The sequence below is a fragment of the Orbicella franksi genome, chromosome 2 (assembly GCF_964199315.1).
Source record: "Orbicella franksi chromosome 2, jaOrbFran1.1, whole genome shotgun sequence".
NCBI lineage: Eukaryota > Metazoa > Cnidaria > Anthozoa > Scleractinia > Merulinidae > Orbicella > Orbicella franksi.
This window is the reverse complement of record NC_138146.1, coordinates 7,071,014-7,087,323: the sequence shown is the minus strand read 5'-3', so window position 1 is coordinate 7,087,323 and position 16,310 is coordinate 7,071,014. Positions and strand designations below refer to the sequence as shown.

The window sequence follows — 16,310 nt, the reverse complement described above, 5'->3', positions numbered from 1 at the left end:
TGACTGATGACAAACTTTACACAAGTCTTTCAGCCAATACCATCATGCCTATACTGACCAATCACATTCAACGGACCAGACTTATAACATCATCGACTGACAAACACTATTCACTTGACTCTGAAGATGACTTCCGCTCAGGTTGTCGAAACGTCAGTCACCAACAACAGTTCTTTTCAGAACTACACTCACCCGGACGATCACACTATGCGAACTACTGATACTCCTGGGTTCAAACCATTCATTTACTATGTAAAATATACTGTTGCCAATTAGCTTTTACGCTTAAACATTACCAGTTAATTTGAGAATATTGAACATGAAATTTAAAGGCTATGAATGTAAAAATTTTAGTTCTATTAAATTTGTGAGTCTACGGAAACTGGCCCTGTCACGCAACGTATCAACAAATCGTAGTTTGAACAGGGGGCCTTCCTAAAATGGCATGCACATGATTATCTGTCTGTAAAACCTCGGTTGCCAATGAAAAACGTTGATTTTAGCAATAGACAGAGGTTGAAAGTCAGCTAGTGAAATCATTTAAGGTATATATATTAAAGTGACGGCGTCGAACGCACTCTCATAATCTTTGATTACTACTAGTCTTTATTTAAAGAGTGCTTTCGTGACCGGATCTCAATTATGACGTTTGAACGTGTCGCTTTCTGTGACAGTGTAACAAAGAATAAATTATGTCGATGGAACTTAGCTCGTTTACTGGACACTAGAGTATGAAAGGAACATATTTCAAGGAAATCGTTCTGAGAACATTTGTTTTGCTGGAATCCATCGAGTCGACAATGAGTGTGAGCTGGCAACGTTCATGAACAGCCGACGATTTCCTCGAAATTTACATGTTCCTTTCATACTCCAGTGTCCAGTAAACAAGCTAAGTTTCATCGACATAATTTTTTCTTTGTTACACTGTTCCAGACTTTTTAATGTTTCCTGTTCTGTGCATAACGTGCAGTAGTTGCGATCTGAGAGAACTGCAAAGCTTGTAGACGAGTGTCACCTCGTGTGATTCAAATGAAATATTCCACTTTTAAACTTTTATTGCACCCTGAGTACAGGAAATGTGTTATGATTCCAGAGCAGTGAAGCAATATTTTTGATTGCATATATTCATTGGTATCGCTTACCCGACGAAGAGAACACCAAGTTAGGCAAACGACCTATAGTTTATCATTATTCTGACTCGGCTTCGTAATCGCAAATTAAAGGACATCACGTAATTATTTTCACAACAATGATGTAAGTAAAGTTTAAATGTTCAGTTTAATGTGCCTAAACTAAAACAAAAATATCTGATATACTGTTTGACCAAAATAAATTGAAAATCGGTGAAACAGACGCATTTTGGTATAATTGAAGCACTTTCATCAAAATCAACAACTGTCGCTTCATTTACTATTATGATTGAAAAAGTATAATTTCAAATTTTCTTGATTTTACTTGAGATCCATCTAGCTTAATAACTGGAGGGACCATATCAGCTGAGCTTAACAGTTTAATAATATCTTACAGCTATTACATGCTATAATATTATCCCAAAGCTGACAAAGGAACCAGATACAAAGATGTCACTGTACAAGTATTCTGAGGCAGCCCAGATAGGCATCACCGCCGCTTTCTGCTTCCTGGTAATCGCAGACCTGATTGGTAACAGTCTGGTCTGTGCGGTCGTTCTTCGTAACAGGGTAATGCGTACCCCCATGAACTACCTCCTGGTGAATCTAGCCGTTGCCGATATGACTGTAGCCGTGTTCATCGCGGCGCGCTACATCTTCAAGCTGATATTTACGCACCCAAAAGGGACAGCCGGCGACGTTGTATGCCAGCTCATCACCGGCGAGCCGTTTGTGTGGGTCGGCGCGCTGGCTTCTACTTTCTCCCTCGTCTGCATCGCACTAGAGCGCTACCTCGCCATTAAATTCCCTTACGATGAACACAAAAGGATAACAACTACCAAGCTCAAGCGAATTGTTGTACTAGGCTGGGTGCTAGCTTTTTTATGGAACATGCCTCTCTTCATGTACGCGCGGTATGATTCCGCCAACGAATTTTGTCTGTTCAAATGGCCCACTGCTAATTTCGTTAAATTCCACAGCCCCCTCGGTGCCACTGTTTATGGCGTTCTGCCGATCACAGTCATGGTTTACCTGTATTCCAAGCTAGTGTACAAGCTATGGTTTCGTCCCACGACTACGTCGACCATGGCACAACAAAATAAGTTGCGCTACTGCAAGAAAACCGCCCGGCTCGTGGTCACGGTCAGCGTGATTTACTCTATCTGTTGGATTCCAAATATCGTCGTCTACGTCTTCTCTTCGTTCAGCAGGAAGCCGCTTTACTCAGCCGTACACACAACCAGCATCGTCTTGGTCACTCTCAATTCTGCTATAAATCCTGTGTTATACAGCTGGCAGAGTGACCGTTTTCGGAAGCACATACTAGCGCTGCTACCGTTTCCTTGCACGCGCAAGCGTTGCAGAATCAGCCCCGCCAAACAAGTCACATCTACAGATAAAGATACAAACAAGGAGTCGGGTCGTACAGATTTGATTCAGTTCGCTAGTAGAGTTCCCATGACCTAAAAATTACACATAATGACTCTCGAATTAAGTTTACTTCTCCGGTTGGAGGAAATTTGCATTTTCGTAGAAGTCTACAGCGTGTACAAGTTTGAGGTTACAGCCAATGCAACTGAAAACGTCGACCTCAGTCGAACTTTTGTGAAAAGTTTCCTTTTTATTACGTGGGATTTTATTTATCAGTGTAATAGTCGGTTGCTTTTGTATTAATATTTTCGGTTCTTTCAAGTAAACGGGTTTTTCAGTTTAATTATGCGGACTTTAGAAAGGAAAACAAAGTTCTAAGAACAAAAAGCTCTTTCACGTGTAGGTCATTCTTTCAAAAATGTAAAGCCATAAAACTTTAAGAGTGGCCGCTAGGGATCATTCAGCATATTTCTCGGTCCAATAGTTAGAAAATATTGGACCAGCAATAGGGCGATCGAATCGATCAATCAATCGATCAATAGTAGTATAAGTAGCTCCTTTACTCCCTAACCAATCAGAACGCAGTACATATCATAAACATCTTATTAAAATGGCTGTCGACCAATCACAGGACCAGACTTCATCCACGTGACTAAATTTGTGACGTAGTTGATTTTGAAGTGTCCAAGAGCCAATCAAGAGTCGAATAAAGGATTTAATGTAGTCAGGCGCCCATGAAGCAAGATGGCGGTGCTTACCGTAATCCAAGATGGCAGGGAGGGCGAATAACGCCAGGCACCCAAGCCTATGGTTGTGAGTGGCGCGATCCTTCTCACGCCGAAAATCGTGACAACCATCTTTTTTTAATTGATTGTTTAAAAATCAATACAAAAATCGATAAACAGATACTTACAGTGTCCTGTCCTCAGACAACATAGTCCACACGGTCTGCCACCATCTTGAAAACTGAGTGACTTGGATTCGAAGTATGACTATAGGGAGGTTATCCCAAAGCATCATGGGACGATGATATCAACGTTATCCAATCAGAGAAATAAATTGAATTAAATTACTTACAGTTGGGCCTCCCAGTCCCCTTCTCCTAAGAGGAAGAGCATTAAACCCTGCAATCTCTGCGTGATCGGGCACTCCCAAAGGATTGGTTACCCTAGCTCGTTTAGAAAAAATCCCTGATCGCGCAGAAACTACACGGTGGGTATCATGAAGGTGCCACCTCGACTCTTTGTCACCGGGACGTACTATGTGCAAACTATAACAACAGCAAGCTTATTGACAAACAACAGCAATGGCAACGACAACAAAATTCTTTACAAAAGCTAGTTACATAGAGCCTATTTTACTTTAGCTATTTTAAAGAAATCAATTCCAGTAGAAAAGGAGGCATTGAATATAATTTTTAGAGATGCAGATATGACATTTTTGATAGGTTTTAAAATAGCAACTGATATGCTTTAAGGTCCAGTAGACTTATTAGCATTTAGCCCAATAATTTCATTTTCAATTTCAACTGTTGTTGTGGGAAATAGAAAGAATGGATGGAACTGTGAGATACTGAAGGGGGGATACTCTAGGAATGTTCTTTGTCAAATCATTTCCAATGCTTGCAAAGACATTGTTAAAAACATCTGCCATTGACTTAGGATCACCTATTTCACCATCCTCAACAATTAATTTAATGGGAGAAGAGCCAGATCTGGATTTAAGGTTAACAAGTTGTCTTACCCCCTTCCAGACTTTCCTAGAATCAGACATATTTATATGGAAATACTTATTACCCTAATTGTTTTTACTTACTTTGATAGGTGGTTAATTTTATTTATATAAAGTTTGAGTTTAGTGTAATAATATTCAGAGTTACATGGTAATATATGTCCAACAGTAGAAATTAAATAATGAAAGAATAAATGATGCAAATGCAGCCATAACACTAGTGTTATGGCTGCATTCGCGTCTTTCATTCTTTCATATACCAAGCTGGTTTTAATATATTTCTTGAGAAGTTTGTTTTTTATTTTGATTGAGACCCTTAAAGCGGTGGTTATCCATGGTTTACATTTCATTCTTAATCCACATATAGAGAGTTGTATTAGAGGGATATGAACATCAACTATGTCAGAGATTCTGGTGTGAAAAGCATCAAACTTTACATTAGGATCAGGATCGGCATGCAAGACACTTAATAAAAATAGGAGCAGATTCATCAAAATTAGAATAACATCTTTTGTAGATCTTGACATTGTTAGGTAAAGAAGAGAATTTTTTTTGATAATAAGGAAATTAGGTGGATAAACGACAAGATCATAAATAATATTCCTACTTAAGGTGAGGTGTTCCAAAGAATTAAAAAACAAATTGTTGTCAATTAACGTTTGTGAGTGGTTGGTAAATCGATTAGGTTGTCAATATGACGTTGAAAGCAAAAAGACACCAAAGTATTTAAAAAGCTATCTGTATCTGGGTGAGAATCCAGTTTAAGAAGGTCAAAATTAAAATCTCCTTAGATGATGCAGAATTTAGTCTCCCTAGCAATCTTATCAATGGTAGAGTTGAGAAAATCCGTAAAGTTTTGCATATTACCATGTGCGTGCTGGTAAATCACACCACAGATCATGTTACGTTAATATCCATTTTGCATTTCTACCCATAATGCCTTAAAGTCATTTGTGGATAATGTAAGATCAGGTCTAGCTGTAAATAAATGATCCTCCTTAATATAAAAACCAACTCCTCCAGCATTTCAAAGACTGGGTTGAAAAGTGAATGAATAACCTGGCATTTCGATATTGGGTAAGAAAACTTTGGTTAACTTTAAGCTTAATCTCAGTGTGACCAATTATTGAGAAAAGCAAATATAATTCAGACAGTATATGTTGCAAATTATCAAAGTTGGCTGACAAGCTCCTAATATTGCAGTGCAAAGCAGAGAAGTATTTGTCAGAAAATATATTCATTTTGTATAATGATTATCATGAAATTCATTAGAATTATAGTACTGAACTAAAATCATAGGGTAAGCGGAGATCAACATCAGAGCTAGCAAGATGGTCTTAGGTTTAGAGGTGTAAGCCGTTGAGAAGTGTAAGAAGTGTAACAGCTATAAGAGGTAGCGTTGCTCTAGAGGGAATAAGGAAGAAGCTTTAAAAAAAAAGAGAAGAAGGGGCAGTCGTCCATTTGTAGAAGAGCTCTTTTATCCCGCGATCCTTCTTTAGCCCTTGTAACTCCTATTGAAGATGTCTCGCCGAGGCAACTTGGCAATTTTTATAGAAAACGCGACGAAAGGTCCTAAAACAAAGAGTTACTTACCGCGATTTGACAAGTCACTTCAGTGTAAATCTTCTAGGCAGAAAATTCCAGGAAAAGTTGTGAAGACTGAACTGAGCTAATCTTTTAGATAAATCACCGAATCAACCACTTTTTTTCCGCTGTGTTTACTGTTTTGTAATTTCTCTAAACATACGAAACACCTTTGATTTTTCATGTTGATCACCTGATGAATCATGTGACCCCCTATCCGTCTCCCAGAATCTGTAAGGACGGACGCTCCTTCGCTGGTACGGAGACGTCTTAACCAAATCTTCTCGGCTTAATGGTTTAACCAAGAAAGTGACCCACGGTGCTCCGCTTTCGCCCTTCGTGTGCTGGAGCTCCGCGGAAGATAAGGTTCGCTTTGTTAAGTCAAATGTACGCTTTTTAGCTTTTTTTGTCGGCTCATTCAATGCCGATCTTGAAGGAAAACAAATGAGTGGCTTGCTTCTCCTTTCGAGTCTCGGTTCGCTTCAATTGTACTGGGAAAGCATCGAGATTTCTTGAAAAGGTTTACATCTCGTTTAGGAAAATTAATTGCATATTTGTTTGATTGCTTCTGGTTGTCGTTAATGTTTTGTCTCTTTTTATTTCTTTTGTTAATTATTTTTTCCTTTATCATTATTATTACTTTTTTGGTTTTCTTTTCTATTCTTTTTGCGTACATTGTTCATATCTTACAAACTTGATGGCTTAATGTTTTTGGAAGATGTGAAGTCCTCCTCATCTTTTCCTCTAGTTATAAACCAATAGACCTACACATGGCAGCATGGCAGAACGAAACAGAACCAGTCATAGTCAGTGTTATCTAAATGAACATGCCAAAAGTTGGCAGTCTTCCAAAATGCGTGATTCCAGTTGCAAGTAGAATTATCTTGAAATCCAAACGAGAGGCTTTATGTGGTCGTGGGCAGTTTTCACTTTTAACCGAGAACAAATATGTTTTGCTGTCGAAAGCTGGAATTTTTTCATGCAATTGAGGTTTGATGCTGTGTTGGGTTCTTGCACAATAGAAAACTTCATCTAATTGAGACATAAACGGTTAGCTAATTAGAAAACTGCAATTTAAAGAAAAGAATCGTGGAGTGGTACTGGTTAATTAACAAATTCAAATTTCAACTTTTCGTTTCGTCTTAAAACTGACTTACAAAACACAAGTTTAATCGATTACTAGCGTGGGGTAGTCAAGCTGTATATTCGAGGTGTTCTCGTGCGTTAAACACTCTTTGAAACTTAATACTCCTTTCTTGATAAAGAACTCTTATGAAAATCGGCGATAAAAGCCAAAAGAGTAAACAACTACTTGAGTTTCACTCTACGCTCCTTTCTTTCTTTTGTGAGGTATGTAAACAAATCTGCTGCTGGAAAGAACAGAATGTTTGCAGTACTAATTTTTGTGTGCCTTGAGAAAGGCGCTGTGTTAGTGGCTTTAATTAGAAAAAGAGACTCTGTTCGCTAACGGAGTTCACAACAGTCACAACATGAGTTAATGTTGGGTAACTTAGTGGTTTCTGTAACTTCTATGTTTTCCAACTAAAATCGTTTCGACTTATCAACATAATATTCAGGGATTGTTATATAGCTGGAGTTTAGTTGAATCTATCGCGCCCTCTTATTGGTTGATTTATGGTCACGTAGCAATGGCTAAATCCCAATGTTGCCCAGGCGGGCAACAAATACGCAATTGTTGACCACTTTCCCGCTAACCCCTCCCACTGCGCCTCCCTCCCCCCCCCCCCCACCCCTGAACCTTGCACTTAGGTTGAAAACAACTCTAATTTGGTCGTTAAGGCGTCGCTTCTAATTATAGCTTGATGACGCAAACAATGCGTGTTCTCTGGAGGCTGTTCTTCCCTTTCATCCACTCGTTCGATGATTCTTTCACAAAGCTGGTCTTCGAATACCTGGTTGTATTCCTTTAGGATTGAAGGCTCCTTTCGTAGACGTCGAACCAGAGATTTCAACCTAGCTAACGAGGCTTGATTCATAGTTGTCGGGTAGGGGGTCTCTTTCCTCTTTCAAAGGTAGTGTCACGTAATATCGGCCGTTTGTAAACGACATGTTCTCGACAAGTGTGTCATGTACAGTCTCTTTATCTATAATTCCAACGGAGTCTAAGTCCCAGAGACGATGCAGCAGTTCTTCTGTTCCTGAACCTTCGTGTTGTGTTTGGGTGGCAACTTTAAGGACGTGGGTCGAGACAAAATTAGCACTTGAAAGTCGGGGATTCTTTCTTTCCCTGGAAACTGGACCAGACGGGACCCATCCTAAAATCGTACAACTCGCCACCAGGCCTTCGTCATTCTCCGGTCGTTTTGTCACGCCAGTGGAAAATGACCACATGAAATCGGCTCCGATCAGTAAATCGATTTGTAATTCTTCTTTTCCCTGGTTACTATCGGCAAGTTCAATGACCCCCTCCCCCCCCCCCCTCTCCTTCGTCCCCTCCCCCTTGTCTCAAATGGCAATTCTCGGTACAAGAGAGGAGACGGCAGAAAAATTACTACCAGGGACTACAAAAAGGGCAACAAAATAAGATATTAAAGTCAAATTTCCTGCACAGTATCCATCACAATTACTTGATTGGGTTCTTTATTTAAGCCGTTTAGTCTAGAAGATCAAAGCAAAAGTCTGAGGCTGATTATGAAGAAAGAAAAACATAAATTACTAGTTTCAAATATGCACCAAAGAGATGGTCATGATTCTCAATAGTGCCAAGACCTATTCAGTATTCACTTTATAAATAATGCCAGATGCTTTGTCTGAAACTGAAGCAGACCTCTTGTAGTAACAAGTTATTAGGTGAAAAACCAAATCCTCAACCTTAACGTAACTGAAAAGCGCCGTACCTACAGTACTTACTATAAAACGTGCTATAACTAGGGCTTAACTGGGGCGATCATAGAAACTCAATTCCAGGCCTCGCTGCCAGCCCCCCTGCTACCCAGTATAGATGCACCACCTTCATTGTCTTCCCGTTCTGCTATTCAGGCCCTTCTAGGTATATGAATGAATTACCTTTATTATACTACCCTTCGCCAACTGTTCGCACGTTCCCACAATGCAATACGACAACATCTATATATCTATTCAGTAGATGCAAAAAGATTATGCATTTGTGATGGGAGACTGAAAACTGTCATTTTTGTAGGTGCCGAGGTTTCAGTAGTGCTCAATGGGTAATGCTTGATTGTCATTCACATTAATATTTATCAAATATGTATATGAAAGAGATACTCCTATGCCCAAGTTCTCAACTTGCAACCTCGTTTCCAGGTTCTCTCATCTTACCGCCCCCTCGCTCCAGGGGGCGATAAGATGAGAGACCCTGGGAACGAGGTTGCGCAACTTGCAGAGACGTCACTGTGGTTAGCACAACGTACCTAAGGTTTCGCATTCCCATCCTCTGACGTTAAGCTTCAATGTACAGTCACTTTATTTTGTAGCCTGCAAGCAGAGTGGCCTCAGTAGTCTTTCTTAGATAAGGCGATTCTTTCAGCCCTTGATTTCTTTGATTTGCAAACCCGTTAAAACTGGATCCATGGAAAGCATACGTCACTGTATTCGCCGCTGATTCTTTTTGTGTCCTCGTTACTTTGTAAACACACCTGAATGACCGGAAGATAAACACATCGAAGCAACTCTGCTAACAAGGTACCTCAATTTATTTTGCGTCAGGGATGACTTCTCCTAAAAGACCTAAAATGTCGCAGACCTTATCTCCTTAAGTAAAAGCCAATGACTTTCACCCGCCAGACGACTCTTCCTTGATTCTCAGTGATTCCACCTTTTTCCTGTGTTTCACCGTTGCCGGCTTTACGCTGGCCCTACTCATTGCTATGAGCAGCTCTGTTTTGTTGGTGACGATTTTCAGGGAAAGCAGACGTCTCCTTGAAAAGCCTCCATCTCTGCTCATTACTAATCTGTGCGTTTCCGATCTCGTGGTTGGGTTGATTGCCAGCAACCTCGGCGCTGCACAAGCTCTTTACCAATATCAGCAACGGCCCGTTCCTGACAAACTGGATGTAGTTGTTCGTGTTGTTCTTGGTTTGACGCTGTTTGTTAGAAGTGGAACAATTGTGGCGCTATCGTACGATCGCTACATCGCCGTGGCACACCCTTTCCAATACAGATTGACGATCACAAAGCCAAGATATAAGATTTTCATTGCGTTGATGTGGGTGGTTTCTTCAGTCCTCTGCCTTCTCCAGCTTGCAAGCATTCCGGAGAAGATAATTTCGCTTACCTACGCTCATACGCACGCCTCAGTGCCCATAATGCTGTTAACAGTCATTTACTTCAAACTTTTCTGAGCTTTGACAAAAAGAAAACAGGAGTTAACAGCCGTCGGGATCATAAATAAAGCAGCTTGGGATCGGCAGAGAAAGAGGGTAGCGACAATTCTAATAGTATTGACCTTGTTTTGCGGGACTGTTTTTCCTGCGTTTATTTCATTACATCTCCGGTACTTCTGCAAATCTTGTGAACAATCTTTGACGTTCAAGAAGTTAGAGATAATTTTTTTCTGGTTCCTTCTCTTGACCTTAGCCGTGAATCCCTTTGTCTATGCTTGGAGAGAGCCGAAGTATCGTCGAGGGTTAAAAACTTGCCTTGCTAGAAAAAGAACAACGTTGCATCCGAATCGGGTGAGAGGAGAGAACACCTGTGCAGTACCGGTCCGACTAATACATTTGAAGTTATTTTCAAAATAATAGAGATATAAAAATTAGGCTAAAAAAAAAAAATTAATTTAAAATACTAACAGAAAACTGTCTCAAGGGTTGACAGTCCCTGAAACAGAAGCCGACGAATATTGATGAGTCTTGTTGAGTCTCTTAACTGACGTATATTGAATGTTTCAGCTTGTCACAGCAAAGGTAATAACTACTTAATAACCGAGAGTGAGGTCGTTACGGGAAAATCTCAAACTGAGGCCTTGCCGTATTGACCGAGCGATAGCGAGGTCAATACGGTAGGCCGAGGTTTGAGATTTTCCCGTAACGACCGAAAGGTCGAGGTTATTAAGTTGTTTATTATATGGCTCATCAATAAAGAGAAAAATCATTCGAGCGGAAGTCGTCAATTTACATCCGGCGATGCGCGCGTTTACCGATTCATTCATCGTCTCAAACCTAGGGCAAAACTACACAGTCAGTGAATTTCACCACTGTATTACGTATTCCGTTAAAAACACTCATTTCTTTACGGAAAAGTCACTGTCACAGCCTCAAAAACGTATTTTAGTATCGTGGTACCACAAGTTGATGGGGAAGTTTTTCCGACTTTTGGGACGAAACGTCAACGGATATAGAAAAGACAGCAAGTGCTTCAAAATTGTCCAAACCAACCGTCTTTCGGTGAAAGAAGATACTAATGCTTCAGAATGCACTGCTCAAAATAAGCTTAACTCGATCTTCGCATTCGCTTTCGACAACATATCTTCGTCTTCTTCATTCTGGGATTTATGGATGAACATTTCAAGCCTTGTGAACGTCTGCAGTTATCAGAAACACTGCTACTGACAGAAACCGCCCGATTGTTTACATCTGATGATCCTGGAAGCTGATTTACACTTGCTTGTGTCAAAGCGAGGGAATCTATATGACGAGAACTTTGACGGAGTTCAATACTTCGGTAATTGCTGTGACTAAGATGATAACTTATAAGTTTCTTTGTGGTGTTCTGCTCAGGATGCATGGCAGATCTGCCGATGGTGTTTTTTACTTAGCGATTTTCGCTTTATTTAAGACTAGGCAAACTTTGATTGTTTTTCACTAGTGCCCGCCAAGGTTACCGACTGGTAAGTCATCTATATAAATTTTATTAAAGAAATATCTCTAAACTTTTAGCTACTGATATTCTCGTACTGATTTTAATCGGCTTTCATCGCTTCAATGCGCTTGAATTTTCAGAACCGGGCTCTTCCTAATTTGCATAATCCGTAATCGGCCCGTGGGCATTACGGGAGAATAATGCCCTACAATTCAGTGACAATTAACCAATCAGAGCGCGCGTTATATCGGCCACAAGCCAAAGCCATATAATAAATATCGAATAATGACCAGTAAGTAGGTTAGGAATATTAAATAAAAAACCGGCCAGGGTAACGTATTCTAGCACAGGAAGCCCTCACATCCGTTCAGAATATGAATAAAAGATTAACCTAACTTCATCGCGCATGTTTTGTTTTTTGTGGTGGCGGGAGCCATAATCGGGGACGGAGACCGTAAGTCTTGGAATCCGCGCGCACCTATGATATGGGACGATTTTTTCTATTTTTAGAACAAATTGCGCCGCCATGACGACATATATCCGTGCGGATCCACGCACATGTCGGGGGCTCTCACGTGGATGTTGTCACGTTGCGTGATCAAATGGTGAGAGTTGCGAGATTCTCTTGCAGTTTTTTCCCAGCGATGGAAGGAAATAAGGCAAGTATAAGATCCAGGGCTCTTATATGTAGTTTTATGCTCTGAGCTGATGGAAAAGGTGAGTTTTTCAAGGTCGAAAGCAAGACTTCAATTTCGCGCTGTGAATGAATAATATCTGCTCGCGCTAGTTGAACGCGTAAGCTTTTGCGTTTGTTCTGCCAAGAAACATTTTGAAAGAAAACTCTTTACTCTGGTACCGAATTAATTTGAGAGTTTCCCAAACAATGCTTAATCATAACCAAAACCTGTTTTTGATAGTTTCTTATTGTTTCTGTTTGTTTGGCGAGTTTGCAAAAGCTTTTGAGTAGTTCATTTGCATAGTGCAGCGCGTGCACTTTCAAGTCCGAGTCGGAGTTTTCAATTGTCAACAAATCTTGACAAAGATTTTTTTCGTTGTCAATTATGCTGAGATGCTGCAACAATTTTCACCAACGCCAAAAAGCTAATAACATCATGTGTGTTTCTTTAAAGTTTTGAAATTTTACACTGCGAAAATAAAATAGACAAGGAGTTTTGATAACTCAACCAACAAAATCGAAATCGTTGTTCGAGTTGATTATATTAAAGAAAGCGTCATCGTAACTTTGCCGATTATTTCTGCTGTATTGACATATTTTCAGCTAAGCCTTTAATATGCTCTCAAACATTTATCAACCTTAAACATATTTAAAAACTAGAGATATTATCTGAATTCGATGTACGTTTTCACACGAAAGTGTGGGAGTCAAATTTGCATGTTTTACTGACTTTACAAAACACACATCGGCGGGCGCTCTTATTCATGGACAACAGACAATTTATTGGAATTTTACACACAAAAAACACTGAGCAGTATCTATAGACGTAAAATTGGGCCACGATGAAACATTAAGCCTTGCTTACAATTCAGGCGAAACTCAAACTTGATATTTTGTTTCACTTTTAATTGCGGTCGCGATAGACTTTGGCGAAATCCCCGCAAGAGTCTCGTAAGAGGAGGGAAACTTTGAAGTTCTAAAACACGCTATATCCAAATATACCCAACTAGTTTTTTTGCTGTGTTATGGAAAAGCTGTTAATCTTCAACACATGTGAAACTTAGAGTGGAGTAATGTGGAGCTCTTGTAAAAGAAGCAGCGGAACACAACTTGGTCAGTGATATGAAGCGGGACATAACTAAAATTACTCAAACTGGAGCAGCTTACGACGAAAATCCAACAGACATGAACGTATTGAATTGTGGGCCATAAGCATCAAACATTTCGGGAATTTCGGACGCCATTTCCCCGCTCATCCGCAAAAATCCTCGCAGCGTGTACGCGCGTGTACTGCACACGATGGCGCAATTTGTTCTAAAAATAGAAAATTTATATCATAGGTACAGCCCCAATACTAGAAATAGCACGCGCTTGCGGTCTCCGTCCCCGATTATGGCTCCTGGTGGTGGCCATTTTGAATTTTTATACGCGGAACCGAAATTACGGAAGTCTGGGACGGGCGGGAAAATTCGCAAATTCTCGGAGGATCCGATCGCTCACCGAGGATAATAAAGTGACACTTGTCATTTTCTTAGAGCTCCGAGCAGGCTCCGAGCGATTTTCGTAATTTCGGTTCCAGATCTCGCACTAGCAGACCGCGCGTATTAAAAATTCAAAATGACCACCATAAAACACAAAACACGCGCGACAAAGGCCGGGATAGGTTAATCTTTTTTTCATATTCTAAACGGATGTGAGGGCTCTCTGTGATTCTAGTTCAATCTCCAAAACTGTCGGATAGTGTAACTGTGTTGCCGGTCGTTTTGGAATGTCGTTCATGTTTCGAAATGTCAAATTCCTGTAATAAGTTGGTTTTTTCCAGTGTTCTTAACCTTACGCTTAAACATTACAAACATTACATACATAAGCTGGAAAACCATTGGCGTAGTTTTATTTTGTAGTACAAACAGGAGCCATAATTATGCTTCTGATACAATCACACAAAGATGGCACATGTAGCGTGAACTCGGTCACGAGATGCTACTAATGTCAGCATTACGATCTCTTCAAGTTCATATTAAAGTAGTTTACCGTTTTCCTCGCCCAAAGACGTTCTTCCTGTGTCTTGTAATGCAGAAAATGTGTGCCAATGGTGACCGATTTTCAAGGAAAGGCGTTGTTTCAATATTTGATTGAAAAAGCTCCATCTCAGCTCATTACTAACCTCGAGTTAAATACTATAACATACCAATTCGGATGGTTTCGTCTCACTTGTGCGTGAAAAAAATCTTGATAAATACCCCGCAGTCACTTCTAGTAAGGAGAAGGAATTCAAGAACAAATAGAAATCTCTCTAATATTATGTCCTTTTACTTCTCGGTTTTTTTGTTTGTTTGTTTGTTTCTTGTCGCTACCTTGTTTAGTGACGGTGGGAGGCGCGGTGGCCTCATGGTTAGTGCGCTTGACTCCGGATCGACCGGTCTGGGTTCGAGCCCTGGCCGGGGACATTGTGTTGTGTTCTTGGACAAGACACTTTACTCTCACGGTGCCTCTCACCACCCAGGTGTATAAATGGGTGCCGGCGAATCTAAGGCTGGGGGTTAACCCGGCGATGGACTAGCATCCCATCCAGGGGGTGTAGAAGTATTTCTAGTCGCTTCATGCTACTAACACCGGGATAAGACCCGGCCTGATCAGCCACTAGGCTTGCATGCAGACTTTACCTACCTTCCCGCTAACCCGCAGAGGCTACTTCAACTTCTTATTATTATTACTCTACAATAAACTCCAGCTATTTCCCACGGGACCAGTAATTAAATTTACAATATATTGTGGTCACCATCTGTCTTCTCATTGGCTAGACGCCTACAGTTAATTCTGGGAAACAGCGCAGCCTACAGATTAATCACCAATCCGCTAGCAGATTAGTGATTAATCCGTAGGTTTCGCGCGCAGTGCATGATTTCCAAGAGCAATGTCAAGTTCACGTAAGAAAATGGCTTGTCGAAAATAAGCTGAGTTTAGTGCGATAATGCGTTTGTCGTTATTTGCTTTAAAACAAAGTATAATAAAACAGTTATGAGGTTCGGTTTTTGTGATATCCGAAATAATCAAGGCCTCCGTTAATGTTATCAGCCTCAGCCATCGGCTTCGGCTGAAAACACTTACCTCGACCTTGATTATTCCGGATATCACAAAAACCTCATACAATAATTATTTAGTATAATGCCGAACTGAGCTTAATGGCTAAAATAAAAAAAAACAACAACAACAGCAACAACCTCTCACCCACCCTATGAGGCGGTGTTTCTAGATCAATATCAGCAGGTGGGCAAAGTCACTTAAAATCTTAACGTTCAGTAAAATTACCCTATTTATTTAATTTATTTGTAGGAGTTCATGTAGCTTTAAACTGCATGAAATTGTCCGTTCTAACTCGGATCATATATTCGCAAACTTAGACCGCGTACTTTAAATTTCTTAATACTGGAATTTTTAGAAAAGTAAAGTGCGTACTTTAAGAAACGTAGTGTTCACCTTACGAAACTTAAAAGTACTTATTTAGAGTTAACGTGCGCCCTTTAGACGCGTTTTTATTTGAGGGACTTTGCGCAGCCGCTGATATTGATTCATTCGGATCTCTTTAGTAAAATTGCAATTGCACTCTCATCTTGAACTGAATTTGTTAAAAAAATTGTTTCCATAATTCACTCTCAAGTAAAGTTAGTTTTTTCTTCTACTTTGATAGTGCTAGCTGGCCGAACTAACACTATGCTAATATGCTTTTATAATTTACACCTTTACAGCGAAAAAAAAAAGTTCTTTCATTTGTCTCGTCTTTTATCGAAAGTTTAAATTGGTTAAGGATTTGCCGCAGGTGAAGAAACAGTGTAATTATACATTCAAATAATTTTTAGTTTGTGATGACTGTACTTCAAGTTTTGACACATCGATCTCATGTCATTTTGTGAGTTAGACACTAGAAGGCAACTTGCACTTCTTTTACTCTCGCCGAAGATAAATTACTTTTGCTAAAAATCAACAAAAGGTAAGGCTTTAATATAGCTTTCGGAAATTTCCAAACCGGCTTTAAGTCC

The 16,310-nt window shown here is 40.0% G+C and overlaps 1 protein-coding gene and 1 pseudogene across 2 annotated transcripts; both read left to right on the top strand.

Moving 5' to 3' along the window:
• Positions 1-1,495: 1,495 nt before the first annotated feature.
• On the top strand, positions 1,496-4,321 carry LOC145468005 (QRFP-like peptide receptor). The gene has a single exon (XM_081451673.1). The coding sequence runs from the start codon at positions 1,581-1,583 to the stop codon at positions 2,595-2,597; it is 1,017 nt and encodes a 338-aa protein (XP_081307799.1). The 5' UTR covers positions 1,496-1,580; the 3' UTR covers positions 2,598-4,321.
• Positions 4,322-9,529: 5,208 nt separating this feature from the next.
• LOC145477930 (melanocyte-stimulating hormone receptor-like) lies at positions 9,530-11,931 on the top strand (annotated as a pseudogene). The gene is made up of 2 exons (XR_014048166.1): positions 9,530-10,731; positions 10,837-11,931. The product of XR_014048166.1 is annotated as a melanocyte-stimulating hormone receptor-like (transcript).
• Positions 11,932-16,310: the final 4,379 nt, after the last annotated feature.

Bases quoted from the DNA above. Each gene is read 5' to 3' on its own strand.
- LOC145468005 (XM_081451673.1), top strand. From the start codon at position 1,581: ATGTCACTGTACAAGTATTCTGAGGCAGCCCAGATAGGCATCACCGCC.